At 50.8% G+C, this 22,034-nt stretch overlaps 11 protein-coding genes across 11 annotated transcripts; 5 read left to right on the top strand and 6 right to left on the bottom strand.

Moving 5' to 3' along the window:
• Positions 1 to 181: 181 nt before the first annotated feature.
• Positions 182 to 894, bottom strand: LRP88_10673 (YbhB/YbcL family Raf kinase inhibitor-like protein; the record flags this gene model as incomplete). Its single annotated transcript, XM_083247125.1, has 2 exons — positions 182 to 693; positions 747 to 894. The coding sequence occupies 2 exons, from the start codon at positions 892 to 894 to the stop codon at positions 182 to 184; spliced, it is 660 nt and encodes a 219-aa protein (XP_083098238.1).
• A 407-nt stretch (positions 895 to 1,301) lies between these two features.
• On the top strand, positions 1,302 to 2,373 carry LRP88_10672 (Zn(II)2Cys6 transcription factor domain-containing protein; the record flags this gene model as incomplete). Its single annotated transcript, XM_083247124.1, has 4 exons — positions 1,302 to 1,370; positions 1,422 to 1,961; positions 2,013 to 2,282; positions 2,341 to 2,373. The coding sequence occupies 4 exons, from the start codon at positions 1,302 to 1,304 to the stop codon at positions 2,371 to 2,373; spliced, it is 912 nt and encodes a 303-aa protein (XP_083098237.1).
• A 707-nt stretch (positions 2,374 to 3,080) lies between these two features.
• Positions 3,081 to 3,470, bottom strand: LRP88_10671 (DUF4267 domain-containing protein; the record flags this gene model as incomplete). Its single annotated transcript, XM_083247123.1, has 1 exon — positions 3,081 to 3,470. The coding sequence occupies one exon, from the start codon at positions 3,468 to 3,470 to the stop codon at positions 3,081 to 3,083; it is 390 nt and encodes a 129-aa protein (XP_083098236.1).
• Positions 3,471 to 6,232: 2,762 nt separating this feature from the next.
• Positions 6,233 to 7,402, top strand: LRP88_10670 (glycosyl hydrolase family 61-domain-containing protein; the record flags this gene model as incomplete). The annotated part of the gene is made up of 2 exons (XM_083247122.1): positions 6,233 to 6,547; positions 6,602 to 7,402. The coding sequence occupies 2 exons, from the start codon at positions 6,233 to 6,235 to the stop codon at positions 7,400 to 7,402; spliced, it is 1,116 nt and encodes a 371-aa protein (XP_083098235.1).
• A 422-nt stretch (positions 7,403 to 7,824) lies between these two features.
• On the bottom strand, positions 7,825 to 8,277 carry LRP88_10669 (uncharacterized protein; the record flags this gene model as incomplete). The annotated part of the gene is made up of 1 exon (XM_083247121.1): positions 7,825 to 8,277. The coding sequence occupies one exon, from the start codon at positions 8,275 to 8,277 to the stop codon at positions 7,825 to 7,827; it is 453 nt and encodes a 150-aa protein (XP_083098234.1).
• A 2,457-nt stretch (positions 8,278 to 10,734) lies between these two features.
• Positions 10,735 to 11,363, top strand: LRP88_10668 (FAD-dependent oxidoreductase; the record flags this gene model as incomplete). The annotated part of the gene is made up of 3 exons (XM_083247120.1): positions 10,735 to 11,066; positions 11,114 to 11,147; positions 11,196 to 11,363. The coding sequence occupies 3 exons, from the start codon at positions 10,735 to 10,737 to the stop codon at positions 11,361 to 11,363; spliced, it is 534 nt and encodes a 177-aa protein (XP_083098233.1).
• A 752-nt stretch (positions 11,364 to 12,115) lies between these two features.
• On the bottom strand, positions 12,116 to 13,773 carry LRP88_10667 (uncharacterized protein; the record flags this gene model as incomplete). Its single annotated transcript, XM_083247119.1, has 2 exons — positions 12,116 to 12,181; positions 12,229 to 13,773. The coding sequence occupies 2 exons, from the start codon at positions 13,771 to 13,773 to the stop codon at positions 12,116 to 12,118; spliced, it is 1,611 nt and encodes a 536-aa protein (XP_083098232.1).
• Positions 13,774 to 15,198: 1,425 nt separating this feature from the next.
• Positions 15,199 to 16,185, bottom strand: LRP88_10666 (NADP-dependent oxidoreductase domain-containing protein; the record flags this gene model as incomplete). Its single annotated transcript, XM_083247118.1, has 1 exon — positions 15,199 to 16,185. One exon carries the CDS (start codon positions 16,183 to 16,185, stop codon positions 15,199 to 15,201), a length of 987 nt encoding a protein of 328 aa, XP_083098231.1.
• A 1,415-nt stretch (positions 16,186 to 17,600) lies between these two features.
• Positions 17,601 to 19,016, top strand: LRP88_10665 (HAD-like domain-containing protein; the record flags this gene model as incomplete). Its single annotated transcript, XM_083247117.1, has 1 exon — positions 17,601 to 19,016. One exon carries the CDS (start codon positions 17,601 to 17,603, stop codon positions 19,014 to 19,016), a length of 1,416 nt encoding a protein of 471 aa, XP_083098230.1.
• A 932-nt stretch (positions 19,017 to 19,948) lies between these two features.
• LRP88_10664 (uncharacterized protein) lies at positions 19,949 to 20,680 on the top strand (the record flags this gene model as incomplete). Its single annotated transcript, XM_083247116.1, has 1 exon — positions 19,949 to 20,680. The coding sequence occupies one exon, from the start codon at positions 19,949 to 19,951 to the stop codon at positions 20,678 to 20,680; it is 732 nt and encodes a 243-aa protein (XP_083098229.1).
• A 139-nt stretch (positions 20,681 to 20,819) lies between these two features.
• Positions 20,820 to 22,034, bottom strand: LRP88_10663 (uncharacterized protein; the record flags this gene model as incomplete). The annotated part of the gene is made up of 1 exon (XM_083247115.1): positions 20,820 to 22,034. One exon carries the CDS (start codon positions 22,032 to 22,034, stop codon positions 20,820 to 20,822), a length of 1,215 nt encoding a protein of 404 aa, XP_083098228.1.

The raw sequence follows: 22,034 nt of genomic DNA, 5'->3' as shown, positions 1-22,034 counted from the left end.
TGAAGCCAGGAGAACGACATACATAGAACGAGTGCAAATTGTGAAAGATTTCAACTAAATACTGATCCTTGGACTGAGAGATGATGAAGTGAAGTGACCAAGAATCCAGCTCGATCCCACGTTAAAAGCTTTTTGCTCTTGGTTTCACGCAAGATCTCCATTATAATGCCCATTTCTGGATTCAAATCAACTGAGAAGCAAAGCAGAGAAGACCAAAAGCCACCAAGGCTGCAGCTCTGGCACCTCCCATGTGAGAAGCATCATTGGTAACCGTTGCAACAGCTGTCTCGTTCTCGCTGGTAAACCAGTTGGCAGCCACCAGCTCCAGTCTTCCTTCATCCGCAAAAGTCTCAATATCAAACTTCACACGGTCGGTTACCTCGGTGCGGTTGAACTCCTTGAAGCTCGGTGGAACCTGGAATGTGCTGTTTTGACTGCCGAAGAGGAGGGCGACATAGCGATGGGGTCCAGTGCCTGGAGGGGGAGCAGGACCAAGGTATGGGGCAAAGTCGGACATGTTGAGAGGAGGGCCTCCGGGGAGGGTCGTTACACCTGAGGGGATGAATTTGGCCCAGTGCAGGAATGGCGCGTAGGCGTTGCTGTCGGTGCCGTTTGGCGCATCAAGATCGACTAGGACAACGATATGGGATGCGTTGTTGGATGCAAAACTGAGGGTGGGAGACATGGCTGCATCTATTTCGGGACTCAGTGAGGTTGTTAAATGGTACATAGCTTGCTGAGTTTACCGTTGATGGGCACTAGGTCACCCTTCGAGGCGTTGATGTTGCCATACTTGATTCCAAGGGTACTCTTGGTGGAGGGTGAAAAGCCGGGAGGAGTTTGAGCCAGAGCTCCATTCGCAGCGAGCATAAGAGAGAGAAGTTTGAAGTTCATGTTGGAAAAATGACAACAGAAGAGGAGGTAAGGGGGGTTTTCTAGAGTGCTATGGTGAAGTGGATGATGTTGGGTTGCTGATTGACTCTGCGGGGCAAGACATGCAGATACTTATACCTTTCTATCTCGCATATCAAGGTCAGAGCTCGGAGATATCAGGCCCCTAGATCCGGCCTGATCATTAGTCACTCCCCATAGAAAATTTTCAACCTACGGTAATTATTGCTCGCATTCGCAAGACGCATTATTACCCTGGTCAGATGGTGATGGCTTCAAACCGCGCTAGCGAAACATACCAAGTTGGGCTTAGCGCCAAGGTGGTGCTGACAGGGGCCTCGACCAAGTAAGCAGCGCCTGAACAAAGCAACACACACTTAAACTCATCAAACCTCCAATTTTGAGTCGAGATGCCTCGTCGAAGCCGTGGCTGTGCTACCTGTAGACGTCGTCGCATCGGCTGCGATGGCGAGCTTCCAGTTTGTCGACAATGCCGCATCACGAATCGACAATGCTCAGGTCCATTGCAGGGCCCCTTGGTAATCGACCAGACAGACCGCATCATATCCAAGAACCGACCAAAGCCAGAGGTGATTCACCAGCCTTCCAACCAGTCCATGTTTGCTCACGCCTTCATCAACGAGTTCATCTCGTTCATCACGGCGAGGAATGAACAAGCCCGTCGTCAATCTTGGCTTACAGAGCTGCAAAGCGGATCTATGGTAGAGCAAGGTCCTGCTCTCGAACTGTCGATGCAGGCGACGGCTTTGGCATATTGTGGGACTATCTCGGACAACCCAGCTGCTGTCAGAGAAGCCTGTAACATCTACGGCAGAGCCCTCACAAAGCACTCGAGGTCCCTCACTCATGACTTGAGTTCACCCAAGGCGGCATCTCTCGGGACTTGTGTGATGCTCTCATTTTTCGAGGCTATCTGTTCTACGAACCCTATTGCATACGGGACGCATCTTCAGGCAGCAAAGAAGATGCTCGCCCTCATGCCGTGTGTGGCTGGCCATAAAGACGAGCTGGCCATTTGGCAGCTAGGCCAGCACGTGCAATCTCAGTCGGTAAGTATCTTGGCCACGTTCATAATAGATCAACTGATCATTCACTTACAGCTATTCGTCATGCTCGCAACACCAGATCAATATCTGCAACATGCACCAGTACCAGCTCGCTGGAAGAAGATGGCCGAGGCCGAGGAACATCCCGCGACGAGCCAGCAGGGTGTTGACCGTCTGATGTATGATCTCTTCTATCTCACAGACGTGCTTGTGCGGAGACCATACGTCACAAAAACCGACGTGCTCTTGAATTCAGACCTAAGTCTTGAGATCGACCAATTATGGCTCGAGTTCCAGGAGCAGGCCGCACAACTAGGAGAGCTTGTCCAGTGGCCAGTCCCATCTGGAGCGCGACATCATGACCCATTCGTTGCCATGGTAGTCGCCTACTTTGGAGCTTCTTGGGTCCTACTAAGTATCCTCGAACCTCATGTATCATCCCGTGAGCTACGAGACTCGTGCCACGCGATCCTCGAGTCATCTCGCTTCCTTGGGGGTAAAAACATAGGCTGTGCCCATCTACGCACGTTTTTTCCTTTGACTCTTGTGGCCATGTATGGCCCTTACAGTGAGCAGAGGGAAGCAGCAGATAGGCTCTTGGGGCAGCGGATCCGGAACACGGCCTTCAAAGGCATGGGGTCGGTGGCTATTAGCCGGGTTCAGCTCAGTAGAATGGTATACCATGGATGATGGCATTAGAGTAATTACACACTCTCACTCTGCAGCTAGATTAAATGCACTTCTTATTGCCCTTTTGATTAGCTACTAGCTATTCTTTCTGAATACTGTCGCAGCCCGAACTCAAGTCCGCCCTATTGTTCATTCTTGAGGTCCTATTCCTTTCTCACGACACCAATCTCTTGCAGCTGTCGTTTGGGAAAGACTGTAGTGAGTCGCCTGGTGTCTACTGTTTAGTTTCAAGGCAGAGAAAGCATATCTTGGGCGAGAACATATCATATTTATTGACGTGTCCTCTCCCAGAATGCATGATTCAGTTGGTGGTAATGGATCAACTGCGCCAAAGATTAAGGTCGTGTGGTCTTCCCAATGAGGAGTATCCCTCTCCGCAGCTCTACCCGCTCTGTCGAGGGTGAATAACCTCCAAAGCCCTTTATCACATCATCAGAACCACCCAAACAAGCCAGCCACAAATCCTCCAATGACTGGCACAAAACTCCAATGATTCCACTCGCCATCCCCCGTCACCGATATGCTGACCAGCCCATCAGCAATAGCCATGGACATCCCACCGACCAAGCCCAGCCCGACCAGTCTCTTATTCCCAGTCAACCAGATCAGCGCAAGGGCGAAGCTGACAACGACGTTTCGGATGCCATAGATGCGCATGAGACCGAAGACGAGCTTTCGTGACTCGGGGTCTTCGGGGACTGGGAACTCGACGTATTTCAAGGAGGCTTCTGGCCTGAGGAGTGCGTTCAAGCCGAAGAAGGAAGGGAGGAGCCCGATGACAAGGGCGCCTCGGTAGATGAACGTGTCGCGCGTAAGAGACATGATGAGAATTTTGATGAGCTGGAGATGGTACGCATGTGAGATGACGCTGAAAGTCGGGGTTAGAGATGCGTTTTATAGGTGCGAAGGCCCCCGCATACGTAAACATCCATAAGCGCAAGATTGGCCAACCACGCTGCTTGAAGGCTGGGGTAAGATTTTAGGTCCAGCTAATCCCTACCTTCATTGCTGGCATCTTTAGCACAGGCATACTTGAGGGGGCTTAAAGTCCGGCCTATTTCCGTGCTTGGTTTCCTAACTCCGTTGTGCTCGGAAGACCAAGCACCGGGGGGGTCGTTAAGTAAGGAAAAGGGCCTTTAATTAGGGAAAAAAGATACCTTTAATTGCGTGAGAGTCTCTTATAAATAGAAGTTACTGTTTTGCTATAATGAAAAAAACATCAGGCTTCTAGCTATCAAGGCACAAAGTAGACGTAGCTTCCTATTGAAGACATGGATCTCACGTCAGATAATCTTGCCGGGGGGTTATTGAATTCAGCCAAAGTCCAGAAACAGGGTATATGCTGCGATTTGCTTAAGCCCTGTTGAGCTGAATGGAGACTATACACTTGGCAAACATGCGAGTTTCTCAAAAATTAGCATTGGGTTGTTCAAGAGAAGGCAAAGGGCCGGAAGTGTGTGAAGTGGTTGTGTTACAGAAAGCCTCAAATACCACCCTTTGCCTTCCTCTATAGGGTAGGGGTATCTATTAAGAATAGCTTGACTTGAAATTTGCATTCGTACTTGTAGCCCTTTCATGTCTCTATGCCTGGAGTATCCAATCACTCATCAAGGGCTTGGCTTGGCTGCCCGGACGCTCAATGACCCCATGCATCTCGTCAGGTCTGTCCCCTGGAGCAGTTCCAAGAATGAAGATTTCTTTCCAGGTGTGCGTGGTAAGAAACCACCAGGGGATTGGCCTATGAAGTGAGCGAGCACAATCAGGCGTTGCCTCGACCAGACTCTCCCAAGAACAAGTAACCATCGACCAATATCACATTTGACAGAATCAATAGTTTGAGATCGGGCCAAAACTCAACTCTAATCCCTACAGGAACCCACTAGTCACATTTCTGCAGGGTAGGCACCCAACATTCCAGCACCACCCGCACGCAAATTGAGATACACAGGCCTAAACACCCTTGCCAAGCGAACGATGGGTCTTTCATCGTCTCCCCTCGATTCTCGGCTAGCCTGGATAGATCCAGTTTGTGGCAGGACCGCGGTTTCATGCCGCACATGAACGGAAGTTGAGCGCAATGTTTCACACGGGTTCGGCCGGTTTGGAACAGTTGTAGGCGAGGAGGAGTGGCTGGAGGTTAAACTGTGGCGTTGGCGCCCCTGCGTCGGAGGTTGATATTCAGGCGCAGCTGCATACCTGTCAGGTACTGGAGTCGCTGGCAACTCTTGGGAATTTCTTGGCGAGAAGTGGCTTCCTGGCTTTGGGGACTGAGGGCGGAATGGGGAGTATTGTATCTAACACCAGAGCGCAATGATGGCGGAATAGTTGCGCTCTTGGCCAACTTCAGGAGCTTTCAATGCTTTAGCATCGTTAAATCTCCCAACAAGGATGACATTGATCGTCATCGCTGCTCTATTGCTTAATATAAGTGCGACCTAACTAAGTCTATGAGCTTAACTGATGTGACGGCTTGAATCTGCATACCAAGGGAGCAAAAGGCGGCTTACTTCCCGTCACCCGCAAACGCTATCTGGGGTTCCCCAACATGCACCCAAAGTTCAAGCCGTTTCCGCGATGGAGGCCTAAGAGAAAGCTCGGTCCCGATCTGACACTTGATAGTAGACGGCCGCTAGGGCAATAGGATTCAAGACTCCTTCTGTTAGCCTGGTCACTTATGGTGGCTGAACTTGAGCATGAGGCATTAATGCAGGGTGCCCGTCCAGCCTTGGAAGTTTGCCAATGTGACTGATCGAGTGAGCTCACTTCGAAACTTGGTTGCGCCACGAGATTGAGACATTCTGGCTGAAAACGTGCTGTTGTCAGGTTTTTGGGCGTTGAAGTGGCTGGCCAGCTTGGAACATGCCAGTCAGAAACTGGCAAGAAAAAGGCGTTGTAGCGCGCGTTGAGAGGCACTTTAATCTTATCTTGTCGTGGTCCGTGGTTAAATGGGTGGCTTGAGCACAGTGATTCACCTTAGACGATCTGTTGCCGAGTGCAACAAGTAGCAACAAGATTGAAGAAACCAGGTAAGTTTAACCAGCGACAGAGTGTACCTTGGCCTGGCTGTGACTATCTGACACTTCTCTCCTTACTTTAAATTATGTACGAGTATCAAATGAAACATCTCTCCAATATTAATCCCGTCTAGCTAATACTCGCCGTTTCGGGACTCATCGGATATGCGTCTGCCACACGGAAAATCAAGCCACAGTTAAACAGTCGAAGGAGGCAAAAATTCTGCATCGTTCGACTTTTTCCCTTTCTTCCGCCTGATATTGGAATCCATTGCTTGGATGTGTCTCATAAACCCGATGTTGTAGAACGTGGTGGCGTTGGTCTGGACCGTCCCGCGTTTCTCCAAACCCATTCCACCTCATCTTGGCAGTTACAGACGATGGAGTATATATGTCGTCTTAGGATGCTGTAAAAGATACTTCAAGGATCAATCTGGCTCCAACAGACAACAGCTTTCATTATTTCTAAGCCCTAGTTTGGCATTCTGTGCTTGTGACGAGCCTCGCAGCACTCTATTTTCTCTTCACTCCCTTCCTTACAGACCATTTTTCATTAACCAACCTCTCACAATGGCTTTCTTCAAGACTTCTTCTCTCCTTGCTCTCGCATACTCTGCCGCTAAAGTTGCGGCCCACGGACATGTCGACTGGCTCATCACCAACGGCGTCGCCTTTAGAGGCTATGATGCGCCTGCCATGTCTTGGAACCCTAACCAACCACCGGTAGTGGGTTGGATCAACGGCGCCACCGATAACGGCTACGTTGAGCCTAACAGCTTTGGCGATCCTGACATCATCTGCCACAAGGCTGCTAGACCCGCCAAGGGCCATGTGACTGTGGAAGCTGGTGACAAGGTCGTCCTTCAGTGGAATACCTGGCCTGAGGTTTGTCTTCCTGATATTGAACTCTTCTAAAGTCTGGCGCTAACGTGTGTATAGAGTCACAAGGGACCTGTTATTGACTACCTCGCCAAATGCCCCGGCGACTGCGAGGCCGTTGACAAGAACTCACTCGAGTTCTTCAAGATTGGCGAGAGCGGTCTTCTCGACATGACCATGCAGAGCGGCCGATGGGCTGCCGATGTTCTCGTTGCCAACAGCTTCTCCTGGACTCTTCAGATTCCTGCCCAGCTGGAACCCGGAAACTATGTCCTGCGCCATGAAATCATTGCACTTCACGGAGCAGGCCAGCCCAATGGTGCCCAGAATTATCCTCAGTGCTTCAACTTGAAGGTTACTGGCGGTGGCTCGCTCTCTCCTTCTGGTGTCAAGGGAACTCAGCTTTACAAGTCCAACGACCCTGGTATTCTGTTCAATCTCTACACTAGCTCTCTTTCCTACAAGATCCCCGGCCCTACTCTGGTTCCTGGTCTTCCCTCTACTGTTGGTCAGCTCGCTCCTCAGGCCACTGCCACTTCTAGCGCCACAACCCCTGGGCAGACTCAGGGCCCCTCTTCCACCTCGACTACCAGATCCAGCTCATCTACGAGCATCACCATCAGCGGAGTCACGACGCTCAGGACCGTCACTGCCACTACCACTTCTTCTTCTTCCTCCTCTTCTTCAAGCAGCTCCAAGGCCTCCCCATCACCCACTGATGACGACATCATCTGCGGACCTGCCACTGGAGGTCTCCCCAAGTACAGCCAGTGCGGTGGCAAGGATTACACCGGACCTACTGTCTGTCAATGGGGTTCTACTTGCAAGGTTCTCAACCCCTACTATTCTCAGTGCCTCTAGTTTGTAAGGCGTACTCATAATCTCTGCACTGGATTGCAGTAGACTTGTGCACTTGATTTCCTTTGTTGGGATGGCTCCAAGTCTATAATTTTATACTAGTTGTGAGAAGTGGAACCTTGGAGAAGGATGTTTATGCTAGACGCAAATAAATAATACTCTACTTTGTTTTAACCGCGTTGTAACTCATGACTCGGTAATCTTTCGTGTGCTGCGAGACATTTTGACGAGGAATGGAATATGTCAGGATTTAAATCTTGTCTATACACAGCGCAATGCAGGACCTTAACTTGATTGGCTGACGACGATTCTATGTACATACTGGGATTCATGTCGTTTGTCAAAGTCCTCCAAGTTCCACACCAACTATCCCTCAACCCTGTCCGCCACGAAAGCCGCCGAGGATTCGGAACGGGCTATCGAATTTACTCGTAGCCGGGCCACTTGCCGTCAAAGCTGATGAGGCACTGGGCATCGTCACCCTTCTGACCAGTAGCACGGCGAATAATACCGTTAACAGCTCCAAGGCCACAGTTCGTGCCAGCCTTGAACTTCCACTGAGCAACGCGAGGGTCGTTGATGTCTCCACTGCACTCCTCAGAGTGTCGCCAGGCGCAGCCGATGGTGATGCCGGCCTCGTTCTTGATCTTGTCGCAGACGTCTCCGGTGTTGTCCATAGTTCGGATGCGGGCCTCGTAGGTCCACTCGCCTGGGAAGGTAGAATATTGTTTGCAGGCAGTGGTGTCCATGTTGGCGGGGATTTGGCCGCGGCGCTGGAGGTTGTCCACCTTGATTTCGGTAGCCTCGACGGGGACGGCAGCGGCGAGAGTGCTTGAGCCGGCAAGGCAAGCAAGGGCATAGGCAAGGTTGAAACGCATTTTGAATGAGGTTGAAGTGGGAGTGAGAAGAGTGGTAGTTGTGAGGTGTTGCAGTGATTAAGGATGTAGAGCTGCAGTTGTGCTTTGAGTGAATGAGAAACAGGAAAGGCCTGAACACCGTTCCCTTTATATACCCCCAAGATATATAAGTCATGCCATTCTCTTGGAGAGTTAGAGATCAAAGCGGATAGTGCTGGTCCTGAGCCAGCCCTGCCAATAACTGCCCATGCCGCCAAACTCCACATTCATACCCGCGAAAACTACCCCCACAGAATTCAGCTGCCTGAAGGAATCAATATGGCTAAGTATCGCGGGCCAATAAGACCAACATGAAACACTGGCGTGGCCGTTTCCCAGGTCTCGGTATCTCTTCTGGTCAGCCCTGGGCACTTGAGGGTCGTCCCAAAGGATTGGGTGAAGGATTCGGAGGATCCGTTTAGCGTCCGAGTTCCTGTCCGAGTGCTTTAACATGGCGAGACTATTAGTTTTAAATAGCCAGGTGCACTGGTTTCAGCATGCTATTGGTCAAGTTGCGAACTTGTTCATAGCGCCTTGTCCGAACCACCGGCGATGGGCGAAAGGATTGACATTAGCAAAAGGACTGTGCTATGATAAGCTGCTGAGCCTACGATAAGGATTTTCGTTGCATATCGCCAAGTCTTCTATCACGACCTTCCAGAAACAGTCGATTTGATCCTTTTGGATCATCCAGAATTCCTTCGGGCAGTAGGCCAGGAGGATCTGCAATGGATTGTCCAACGGGCCATGTGGCACCTGCCACGATGGCTTCGATGCTCTGCATCAATGACGTACTGATAGATAATACGAGGCTTGGCTGTGGGAATGCAGGCAAAGCAAGGCGAATTTGAACCCACAAGGTAGAAATCCCAAAATATCCTTCAGAGTGTTCCGCAACTTGGCCTGCTCCGTTTTGACCTCTATCGACGAACAACGTTGATGGTGTCGGGAATTTGCTGCAATCTTCTTTCACATTTAAGGATATAGGGTAAAAGCTCTCAAGAGGTAGTGTTTTGGAAGTGGTTTTGAGAAGGTAGTCGAGGGGTCAAAGGCCTACACGCAGGGTGGTCAAGAGACACCCTTTGAAAAGAGTAGCACAAGATAGTTCGCGGCGAAAAGAAATGAGCGAGGGATTATATCTGTATCTTAATACATGTGAAAGAAATAGGGATTCAGGCAATAGCAGATCTCCCAAGCACAGTTCGGGATCCCTTCCGAGGTTCAAACAGGCTGTACCCCAGGCTTGTCTTCGCCCTATATCTACGAGGTCAACGCTATTCTATCTCGTTTTTCTAAACCCGTTTCTAAATTCAGGCACTCTAGGGACTTTGTCGGTCTCATTGATAGAGATGGGTTGTCACCACATTGCTTTTACTTCACTCACACCGGAGCCGGATCCGAACTTGTCAGCAGGTCATTTTTAACAGTTATCGCCCTCCCAGAGACGGAGGATCAAGGCCGTTATCATGTTGTTAAATTGACAAATCAGGAAGCTGTTCCAAGTAGAAAAGGGAAAGTGGCTGGTCAAAAAAGCCACGTACACGCGGCGACCAGTTGGGGATGATCCGTTTCGAGCAATAATACCCAGTCTACAACTGCCAAGGCGTTCCAGACTACGGCTTCAGGTCCCGAACTTGCATTTCACTGCAAATTTGACCAATTGGCCTTATCGGTTACCACAGCCGGGACCGCTGATGGTGGCTTAAGGCGGGGTAGAGGTTCTCGCAGGAACCGAGGGCATCACATGGGCTTGTTCAAGCGACCACCGGAGAGAGATGTGGTGCAGTGACTGAGGATATAAACCTTGATCCAGTCATTGAGAGGGAGATGAACTATACGGAGACACAAAGTAGTATCCATACCGAGAAAGCTCATTATTCATTGAACCCTTGACATGGCAAAAATCACCATTGTCGGATCTGGGTACAGTCTTCGCTTCCATCACACCGATAACAATGTCTTAGCTGCAGCTGACTATAATCACCAGCATCATCGGCCTGGCCATAGCATCGCAGCTCTCTCGGCACCACGAGATCACCGTCATCGCAAGAGACCTTCCTGGAGATGAGCCTTCTATCAGGTGGGCGAGTCCTTGGGCCGGGGCCAACTTTGTCGCTGGTGGTTGCTCCTCAGCTCGTGAGAGGAGGATGCAGATGGATGCATTTACTGAGCTATGGAGATTAGCTATTAGACACCCTGAATCCAGTGTCAAAAGACTGCCAATGGAGGAGTTCTATGACAACGAGAGGAGCGATGATGATCTCTGGTTCCAGGACTTTATGCCAGGAGTATGAACGACCTCTGAACAAACGTTGAAAGATACTAATCATTGGAACAGTTCCGTTTCCTCCCTAAAGATCGGCTACCAGAAGGAGTCAGGGGCGGAATAACCTGTGAGTCTTCCATTCTGTCGATGAATGCAACTAACATATGGCAGATATGACTATTGTACTTAACCCCCATATCTTCATGCCATGGCTGAAGCGAAACCTCGAGAGCTCGGGCGTCAAGTTCAGGCGCATGGATCTGGACTCCCTATCTGACGCTCATCATCTTGGCCATGATGTTCTCATCAATGCTACTGGTGAGGGTCCAAAGTATCTGAACGATATCAAGGATCAGAATATGAATCTTCTCCGTGGGCAGACCATAATCATCAAAAGCGACTACAAAAAGTCTTTTATGCGGGACGACGGCAAGACCTACACCTACGTGATCCCCCGTCTAGATGGAACGGCAATTCTTGGGGGAATACGAGACCCAGATTTTGAGTATGTGAAGCATGCATGTCTTGAGCACGAGGCACTGATGGCAACAGGAACACCGGGGTGGATATCGACATTGATAAAGATGTAAGTAGACGGACTTTACCAATTGAGGTCAATACTAAAATTTTCCAGATTGTTACAAGAGTCAACCGAAGCCTTCCAGAACACTTCTCTGCCGACCTCGCCGACTACAAGATCGTAGGCCACAATGTGGGCATTCGGCCATACAGATGTTCTGGGATTTGTATCGAAAAGGAGTCGAAGAATGGTCAAAACATTGTCCATGCCTACGGTGAGTGACATATCGCCAGTGACAACCTGGGACTAACGAGACACAGGTATTACTGGGGGAGGCTTTATCTACAGCTTTGGGGTTGCGCGAGAGGTTGTGAAGCTGGTGGATGAGTTTTTATTCCCCGATGGAAAAGCGAGAATTTGATATTGAAAGGTTTCGGGCTTGTGTTAAGGGGTAGTTTGGTGTGTGTGGTTGGAACCGATTAGCAGAGAAATGAATGTAAGAAGGCGGCCCCAAAGTTGGTAGTAAGATCTTGGTTCTTTGCCGTCCCCTGGCTCAGTTATCCCATCAGGGGCCGGGCTTCGACTATAGCAAAGAACACATTATCAACATATCATAGCATCAGATCCCAATGCTACCACAGTCTTGGTTCTTTACTATGACCGAGGAAAAATGTTTTATCTCCCTTTGACTGGCTTCCTTTATGAACGCCTCTCTTTGTCTCTACCATCATTGAATTATCTCCACAATAACCGTGGTGTCCATCCATCGATTCCATCCCCCCCAAGCCTCGAGGTCGATGAGACGCACCTTCTCGAGAAAGGATGCCAGCTCAATCAGTGTGGATTGCATGGTACAGTCAGACCTCCAGGCGCAACCGTCTTAGACTATCGTGTCCATGCAGTTATCCCCTCCGTATCTCTGAGATTTAAATACATAGCCATCTTTACCCACCGTGATAGCCTCCAATCGATATGCAACAGGTATAAGCCCCTGGTATGTTGTTGACATTTCTTTGCTCCTACCCATATGTGCGCTAGCGCCTATGTCCAGAGGGAACCCAGGGACTGCCATCGAAGCAGACGCAGAGGTAGAAGATGAACTGCAAGTAGAAAGAGTAAAGCCTTCCGCGTTCATTATTCCGGTCACCATAAAAACTCTGTTGGCAGGGCCTCGCATGGACTCAAGGTAGGCTTCCACCCCGGGCTTTTTCATGCTCTCCTCAATATAATCCATGCTTGGCGTGAACTTGACTGTCTCCATAGCATCTGCTGTCGCCCTTTTCAAATCTTCAGCCGTGACGTCGCGAAAAACAGGGATGTGATTGAAAACCCGTTTGGGCCCCCGAGAGCGGGTGGTGGTTATCTGTTCGACATCCTCGATGCGAGTGCGAACGGCTGGCTCTGTCGTTACAGGGTCATCGAGTGGACTAAATGGGTCTTTGGGGTCGTTGATAATGCTACCAAGCTTGATCGTGCTGGGATCGTGGTCAGATGTTGGGAGCAGGGTGTAACCTTGCCAGCCAGACGCCTGCGTGAAGTTGTATAGTCGAAAAGGCCACATGATACCAGATACTTTTCCTGACGTCCAGTCACGGATGAAGAGCATCAGAAAAAGCCAACCTGCTCGCAAAGCAGTAGCAGCAGCGACGACGAGGGCTATGATCTGGCCGACAGAGTTTATGGCGGATGATGGCCGCAGATTCGAGTTTTGAATAGCCATCTCGGCCGCACTCATGGAAGTGAGCGCGAGCACACCTTGTAGGGCGTACACGGAAGACGTAGTAGCAGGGTACTCGCTGTAGGAGGCTGGCAGTCCATCAATACTGTCGTTGGGATAAGTGATGGAAACCAACACGCCACCTTTCTGTTGAATCTCGGTTCCTTCATCGCCGCATTTTGGCTCAGCTTCGTGAAATTCTTGAGTGTTGTAGAGAGAGTGAAAGGATGTTTGGGCGAATATCAAACACCGAAGACTGCAGTAAACCCAGAATAGAGCCTGTTCATTCTGGGGTGGCCGACAGTTGCTAAGCCATGCCCACCAGAATACCGTCAAGCAGGGACATTCCTTGGTGGAAAACGAACCCTGGAATAACTGTCTGACAATGAAGAGAAGGGTTATGAGTCCAAAGAGTTGGATCAAGCCCATAACCCGAACCTGCCATCTGGCGGCCAGGGACTCTTTCGCTGCAAGGGGAATTGATAGGGCCATGTTCTGAGCGTCAAGAATCATGGCGCCGACGGCAGCATCAGCCAATGTCAGTGTCTGCTGCTTCACTTGGACAAGCAAAGCGATAGCCAGGGATATGTGCGTCAAGACGAGTCCAGCGCCCATCTCCTTGGCACCAGTGGCATTGGGGTGAAAGGTGCCCAGTAAAGAGATTGCGATGAGAACGCAGACTTGCACCCACGCCGCGATGCGGACGCCGTCACCTGCGACATCGGCGTCCACACCGACACCACACTTGCCATACAGGGCTTTGCCGGTCGATTCAACGTCTGTGAACACGATGGGCACAAGAATTACTCCGAGGAGAGCAACGCCGAGAGGAGCAAGCCATTGCCGCAGCGGCATGTACCACCCTCGCGTTCTGATGCTTGGGGTGAAAACAAGAATCTCGAGAATGAAGACGAGGAGCTGGAGTGTCAAGAACACGGCCAATATGCCGGTCCTAGACTCTACCCCAGATATCATGACGTTGATGACGTCCTCGATGGCGCGATTCACCTAGTTAGATGAGTACCGATGTGTGGAGAGACCAAAGCAGAGAAGGGCTTACGGAGTTTCAAGTGAATACCAGCTCGTATATTGACACTTCTCAAATTGTCGGTCATTGATGATGCGAGTTTCAGGAGCTTCAGGAGCTTCTCCAGGCATCACCTGAACCCTATCAGTGGATGCGATGGCTAGAATATACCCTCACTGCTAAACAAAATGGAAAGGCGGTGGCTGGATCACGAGAGTTGATCCCGCAGCAGACTGAGCAAGCTGAAGAGTGCGTCGAGGTTTCATTGGATGCGAAGACCCCTGTCATTTTGGCATAGTGAATCTATTGGTCTCGGCCAGGTCGCAGGCGTTAGCCATGCATGGATAGTGAATGCAAAGTGCAGTTTTTTTTGACAGGGCCTAACTTTTCGGCCAAAGGAAATCCTATAGGGTATCAAGAGCACGCGGACGAGTCTTCTATCTTTGATTTGCTGTCAGCGGATCAAGAAGAATAATGTTTATAATTCTAGCAAAATCAAATATCCAAGCTTCACGGGATGACAAGCTCGTTTTTTCACCGGAGGACAGAAACTCGTCTACCCATGAGATAAAGTATCTAAACTCGTGTTTAAACTCATACTTGAACTGGGTAGTGAAAGCAGCATGCGTATCTCCCAACCCTCTCCTCACAGCGATATTATAAACACCTTGTTCATAATGAGAGCCTGAAGCATTGCTCTATCTTTAAACCGAAATTTCATAACTATTTGACCAAATGTAAAGATTGTGAGATATATTATTAAACCCTCGTTGTCCAATAAGAGCCGTTTAGAATACTGAGTACAACTTTACGAGATAGACGGGAAACTATTTAACCCTTAAAACTATGCCACACATGAGCACTACTTGCATATTAAGCCTACATCTCGATGATGGGGCAGTAATTATACAGTCTCCCCTAGCCCAAAATCCCTTTTCGAGGCACATTCGAAACACTGAGAGTTAATGTTTTATATTGAAGGGGCTAACATATGCAGATGTTATCACAACTTGATATATACTGTCTTCACACCTCTCTCATGACTGTCCAGCATTTACTGTTAATCTTAGGGTCGGTCCTCTTATCGAATGGTATTAAGTGACGCATCACACAAGCCAGTTACATACGGTTGAATTAGGACAATCAATACTATCACCATCACGGGCAAATAAAGTGCACCAATAATATCCATCAACCATCCTAGGTTCCAACATGCTTGTTCATCTCATGTGCTCGAGCCACATCCAGCCGGCATAGAGCACTCTATGTTAAGTCTATAACTTTTCCCAATTTCAAACGCCATCATTAACATGTTGATCCTCGCGCGGGCCTGCCACGCATCCACGGGTATTCTCCATAACTCATAATCAAACTTAAGCGACAGCAGTACCATTCTCGGGGCTCTCCTCGGGCCAGACATCGTAGCCGAAGGTATCCTTCATGTTGACAAAGCGGGTGTGACGGCCCTTGGCAACTCCCTCGACAGCCTCAAAGTCGGCGTCGGAGAGAGTGGGAACCTGGAAGTTGCTCTCGATGCGCGAGGGAGTTGAGCTCTTGGGCAGCACAGAGTAGCCTCGGCGGAGACCCCAGGCAAGAAGAACCTGAGCCAAGGTGTGTCCGCTGCGGTCGGCGACCTCGTTGAGGGTCTTGTTGGTGCGGACCTTTTCGCCTGTGGTGGGGACCTGGTCCTGAGAGCCAAGAGGCGAGTAGGCCTGGGGCAGGATGCCATTGTCTTGGCAGAACTTGACAAGTTCAGTGTTGGGGAGGAAGGGGTGAATCTCAATCTGGTTGACAGCAGGCTTGACCTTGGCAAAGCCCAGTAACTTCTTCAGACCGGGGATGGTCCAGTTGGAGACGCCAATGGCGCGTGTCTTTCCGCTGGCCAGCAGCTCCTCCATGGCGCGCCATGTAGGCTCAGGGTTCTCCGTGAGGTCCTTCTTGATGACGTACTTGCCATCAGGACCAATCTTGGGCTTGTTGTCGGCATCTTTCTCAGCAGCGATGGGCCAGTGAATGAGGAAGAGGTCGACATAGTCGAGACCAAAGTTGGACAGCGAGTTTTGCATCGACCACTTGACATCCTCGGGCTCGTGGAGGTGGTTCCAGACCTTGGTGGTGATGAAGAGATCCTCTCGCTTGACAGAGGGGTTCTCACTAAGGAAATCCCGCACAGCTTGGCCGACCTCTGCCTCGTTGAGGTAGAACCAGGCGCAGTCAAGGTGCCTGTATCCGCACTTGAGGGCGCAGGTGACGGCCTTGTAGGTCTCACCCTTTGCGCCCTCATTGGCGAAAGTGCCAAATCCCAAGCCTGGGATCTTGACACCGTTGTTGAGGGTGAACGTGGCGGTGTTGGAGGTCATGGTGGATAGGTAGGTAGGTCGATATTCGTGATGACAGGGATATGATGCGTTAGAAGGAGAAGAGTGAGATAGCGTGAGATAACAGATATCGAAGGAACCGCTTTTAATAAATGAGCAGAAGAGATATTTTCGCCTCAAGGCGCTGTAGCCGGGATAAATTATCAGGGTCCTCTTGTTGGCGAGGTGGCTTTATCACATCCTTCCACAAAACGTGGTGGTTTCGATACAAAGTGGACTAGCTATGATATCATTGTGCCTACTACGAGTTTCTAGAAGCGATAAAAAATGTCTTTTTTAAAAAATCAAATTTTCATACTGTAGACGCAACAAAAACAACTCGCCCCCCTTGCTTTTTGACTTTATCTAGGAGAGCTACGTGGGTTCCTCTTGAGTCATAGGTTGACCGGGTTCGACCAACCACAGGCTTCACAAAGGAAGCAATCTTATCGACGGGTGGGGAAGAGGTGGCGATCGTCCCAGATTGTTACCGTTTGCGATGTTTGAGGCTCATCCGCCCTACCCGTAACGGGTCCACTGTGAAAACGGAGTTCCCAGGGTCCAAAGGGTGCATGATGTCAGAGGGTTCTTTCGGTGAGGGTGGCGGGTCGGCCAACCGAGACGGAACGCGACGGAGGAGAGATGGATACGGTGGTAGTGAGATCCATAAGACACAGTTAGATCCATGCGGCCACATACGGCCAACAGGTACAAGATCCATACCGATACCGTTCGTTCCATACGGACAACCATGCGAGATCCATACCGTATCAGCCGCGGCTCCGCACCGCCCACTTGGGACGGCCACTTCTCGGAACTACCGCCTGATGCGGCTGTACCGCCAAGGAACACGACGACAAGCTCTCACATCTGAGGCATATCTCGTCGCCATGGTGTAACCAGCTAAGAGGGTCCACGGCGGATACTCTACGTTTGAAGCTCACGTCACTCCGGGCCCAAACGTTGTGCACGCACTCAACGTGTCTTCTCCTTGGAACGTTCTTTGGTCAAAGTTACTCTCGCTTGAGTGAAAAAACGTAGATAACGTGTAACTTGTAACTTGACGGTGAGTGTCCGAGCTCCACAATATGTCGTCGGTAGCCCCGTTTCGAGATTTCTCCTGGATGACGAAGTTGGTGATGATGATATCAACAATGAACGAGTTTTTTCCCGACGTGGCGTGGCGGAGAGGGAGCCGAGATATGCTCTGCCTGATTGATAGATAAATACGCTTCCCCGAATCTGTAGACCCTGAATTCGTCATCACTCAATGCCTCCATCTCCATACACTCATTCTTGATACCCTGAACCAACCTTTGCATTTTCAGCCTCCCGCTCTACCTCCACAAAACATGTCCCCATCTGCCTTTGACGAGTCGGACCTCCACGTCCCCACGAGTCCCAGCTCTCTACGAAAGATGTCTTCCATCTCCAGTGTCCAGAATGGCAACGAGAACAGCCTTGCCATTCCTGGATCTGAGGATACCGGCCCCATCGAGGTGCCCGCCACCCGCTCTTCCATCTCAGAGGCCAGCAAGTACATGCACAACCTCAGCGTATCTCCCTCCATGAGGGACCGCAGATCCTCCCGCAACTCTTTTGGCACTGCCCTTCCCATCCCCCGCAAGCGTCAGTCGCGTCTCTCGTCTGTGCACCATGCCGACGGTCTACCTGCGCGTCCGGGCATGCCCCCGATCCAGCCTACCCGGGAGCTCCTCGTTTCTCAGGTTCAGAGCATCCAGGCTGAGAAGGTCAAGAAGGCCAAGAACATGGCCTTCGCCTTTGACATTGACGGTGTGCTCGTCCATGGCGACCGCCTTATCCCCGAGGGCCGCAAGGCTCTTGAGATCTTGAACGGGGACAACGAGCTCGGTATCAAGATCCCCCACATCTTCCTCACCAACGGATCTGGAAAGATCGAGAAGGCCCGCTGCGAGCAGCTTTCCAAGATCCTCCAGAACCCCGTCAACACCGACCAGTTCATCCAGTCCCACACACCCATGAGTGCTCTGGCCGAGTACTACAGCACTGTCCTTGTCGTCGGTGGTGAGGGCTACCGATGCCGTGAGGTTGCTGAGCAGTATGGCTTCCGCAACATCGTCGTCCCCAACGACATTGTCGCTTGGGACCCTACCATTGCCCCCTACCGTGTCTTTACCGACGAGGAGCGAGCTACCTCTCGTCCTCGTGACTTCACCAAGATCTGCATTGAGGCTATCATGGTCTTCTCCGACTCTCGGGACTATGCGACCGACATGCAGATCATCATGGATGTTCTCCGCAGCAAGAACGGTCGCCTTGGCACTGTCGCTGAGGACCCCGTTGCTGAGCGCATCCCCATCTACTTCTCCCAGGGTGATCTTCTCTGCCCTACTGAGCACCCTACCCCCCGTATGTCCCAGGGAGCCTTCCGCATCGGTCTTGAGGCCATGTATAAGGCCCTCACTGGCGTCGACCTCGAGCGTGTCGTCTACGGCAAGCCCGAGCTGGCTACCTACAAGTACGCCGACGACGTGCTCACCTCTTGGATGGGCGAGCTCCACGGCGAGGAGAAGCTTCCCCAAAACATCTACATGATCGGCGACAACCCTGCGTCTGACATCATCGGTGGCAACATGTACGGCTGGAACACGTGCCTGGTGCGAACCGGTGTTTTCCAGGGCGGCGACAACGACGAGAACAACCCTGCCAACTTTGGCGTCTTCCCTAATGTCCTGGAGGCTGTCAAGAAGGCGCTGCGCCAGGAGCTCGGTAGCGACTTCAAGTGCTTCTTTGACGAGACTGTGAACCCTGTCCTGCACGCCGACGCCAACGACGGCGCTGCTGTGGTCTAAGGAGGATTAACAGATTGAATGATTTGACTATTGGCGTTTTTTGGATTTGGCGAAAAGTCGACAGCTTTCGACGTGGGAATTTGCAATAGACCAGCGATATAGAATCTTGATATCAACAGCATCCATAGATTGACGATGTCCCGAGACTGGACGAGGTGGACGCGCCTCGAGCCAGTCTCGATGGAATTGCCTGGCGCAGTTCAATTGAAACAAATCCCGAAATACCTCTCTCTCTCCTCGTGATATGACAGCTGAACAAATGATGTGGCGGAGGATTTGATCCAACGGCTTTTGCCTACTCAACGGGGAAATACAAAGCGAAAGGATTCATGCATATTCTTGTTTGAGATTGTGAAATGTCGGAAGCAGACACAGATCGGTATCTTGGCCGAGAGGATTTGCTGTCAAGTGGAGAGAATGCAACATCACAGCCTTCACCACCCCAACCCAAACCCCAGCATTAGAGCCTTACAGCCTCACCAGCCTCCTCTACCAAGGCCAAAGGATGCGAAAGAGAATCCCTTCATCTCCATTGTACAGTCCCAAGTGTTCATGCGCCTCACGCTAGACCGTCGTGTTGCATCCAAGGATCGGATCGTCCATGCTTTTTTTCGCACCTTGACCAATCGCTCTTGAAACGCGGCTTGGCGCGAGGAAACGCGAGCGAGCGAGGGCGAAAAAGAGGGCGATAGGATGTAAGCGCGCGGAAGCGGTGACAGAACCAACCGAGTGTAAAGGCGAGGATGAAAAGGTTGATATTGTTGTAGGTAGTTGAAGATGAGGATATAAAGAGTATTGTTTTGGTCTTGTTTTTTATCATCATCACACCATCTCATCTCACCTCATCTGCAAGATCTCATCTCACACATCAAATCTCAACTTACACACCCAAACCACACCCCAATTACATCTCACAACCAACCACTTACACAATGGTTCGCCTTCTTTCTACCCTCCTCATCGGAGCTCAGCTCCTCGCTCCCGTCCTGAGCCATGCTGTCCCTCACATTCAACCCCGAGGAGCCAACGACAACATCACCTACCCTTATCCTGAGCTTGGCACTGATGAGCCCGCCGACTTTGCCACCAACGGCTACTTCATCAACCATCTCTGCATCAACGTCAGGAACCTCACCGCCAGTGTCGACTTTTACTCTAGCGTCTTTGGTCTCCGCAAGCTTTTCACTCTCCACGTTTCTGAGCACTTTAGCATCACCTACATGGGTCACCCTCACGGTGGAAAGAATGGAACTGGATACCAGACCGCTCTTGAGATGAACCGGGAGAAGAACAACGCTGAGGGCTTGATCGAACTGGTCTATGTTGATGTTCCCGTCTACAACATCGATTCATCCATTGAGACACCCAACACCTTTGCGCACATCGGCATGGTCGTGCCTGACACTAAGGTGATGCAGGATCGTCTGGATTCCCTCCCTCACATTCCCGTCCTGAAGAAGTACGGTGACCCCATTGAGCTCGGCAGCAAGGTCGCTGGAGCTACCAGCCTGACTCCCGAAGCTCTCGCTCAACTTGGCCCTGAGGAGAAGGAGCTGATCTCCAAGGTGCTGGGTCCCACCAACGAGCCTCTCATCTTTGTCGCCGATCCTGATGGCAACCTGATTGAGATTCAGCCCCAGGAGGGATCTGAGTTGACTGGCTAAACTTGCTGCGCACTGGTTTGGAGTTGGGGCTGTAGACTTGAGGGCAATGGCGACGATGATGTAGATGGTGCCGTGGATTCAGGAACTGTACATATACACGAGAGATGAATAGATTCCCAGTATGACCGCTTTGAATATTCTACCAAGATCCATCTGATGGACTATCCTCCTTTTTATAATGCCCAGCTGTGATGAGAATGTTGTTCGTCGGGTTGAGCTTGTTTGACCTCCTCGCCACCTCTAAAAAAAACCCCGGCACCCCGCCCGGAACCTCCTTTTCATACCACTCCTTAGCATCCTCAAGTGATAAAGCTGCCTCGTGCATCTCCAAAACCTCCTTGCTATCCCAGATACCTTCACGTCTATTGAGAGACCTAAGAACATCGAGCGCACGAGTCCGAAGCTGCTCATCCTCACTAAAAGATATCACAAACGAGAGGCCCGATATGAGGTCGCCGTCGAGGGAAAATGTTGGATGTCCAGGGACGACGACCAACTGCGCCAGAGCCTCTGAAGCGTCGAGAAAAGACGACATTGCTTCGGTGGGCGGCGGAGAGTTGGGCCCCCAAGTCATGCTCATCTTCCAGAACTCCTGTGCCACCGTGAGGATGGCGAGTTGCGTGGTGTTTATCATCAGAGGCTGTTTCTCTTGGAGCATTGACTTTGTCAACTCGAAGCGAGTATTCCAGTGGTCAAACTTTTTATCCAGCTCTTTCCAGGTCTCCTCATCATACATAATCTTCTCAGAATCTGGGCTTTGGTCGCTTGAATTGCACTCCCAAGGCTCCTCGGCCATAGTCTCCACTGCCTCAACGTCCAGTTTCCGTAGCTCGTAGTTTGCGTCTTCCAGGTCTCGAAATGGTGTTGCAGCGGGGGCTTCGGATGCGTTGACCGCGCGATAGGGAGGGTCTGTAGCAGGGAGGATGTTATCCTCCAGAAATATGGATGCCTCGACTCCCAGAGTGGCAAACATTTGAGTCAGCTTTCTGGTGACATGTCGTCCTTGTGTGTCCGAGGCAAGGGCTGGCAGGGCCAGTAGACGATTACCGGCCCGAAGATGTCGAACAGACTCGGTGTATCTCCCTGTGATGCCCTCAAAGGCGATGAACAAGATGCAGCAGACCAAGGTACAGTGGATGTTGAATGCCGAGTCCATCGACATGTGGGGTACGATATGCGAAATGGCCTTGTTGTATTCTTGCATTGCTAAGCCTCTCAACTGCTGCAGTGGAGATCGAGTATCCTGACCAGCCATAAAGAACCGATGGGCGGCACCGACAGCAGAGACTGCATATCTCACTGGTTCACAATTGTGGGCCAGAGGCAATACAAAGGTCATCCAAAAGTTGGACAT

This window comes from Fusarium phalaenopsidis (assembly GCF_050370095.1).
Source record: "Fusarium phalaenopsidis strain FUZ10S chromosome Unknown contig_32304, whole genome shotgun sequence".
In the NCBI taxonomy this organism is placed as follows: domain Eukaryota; kingdom Fungi; phylum Ascomycota; class Sordariomycetes; order Hypocreales; family Nectriaceae; genus Fusarium; species Fusarium phalaenopsidis.
This window is presented reverse-complemented; position numbering and strand designations above follow the sequence as displayed.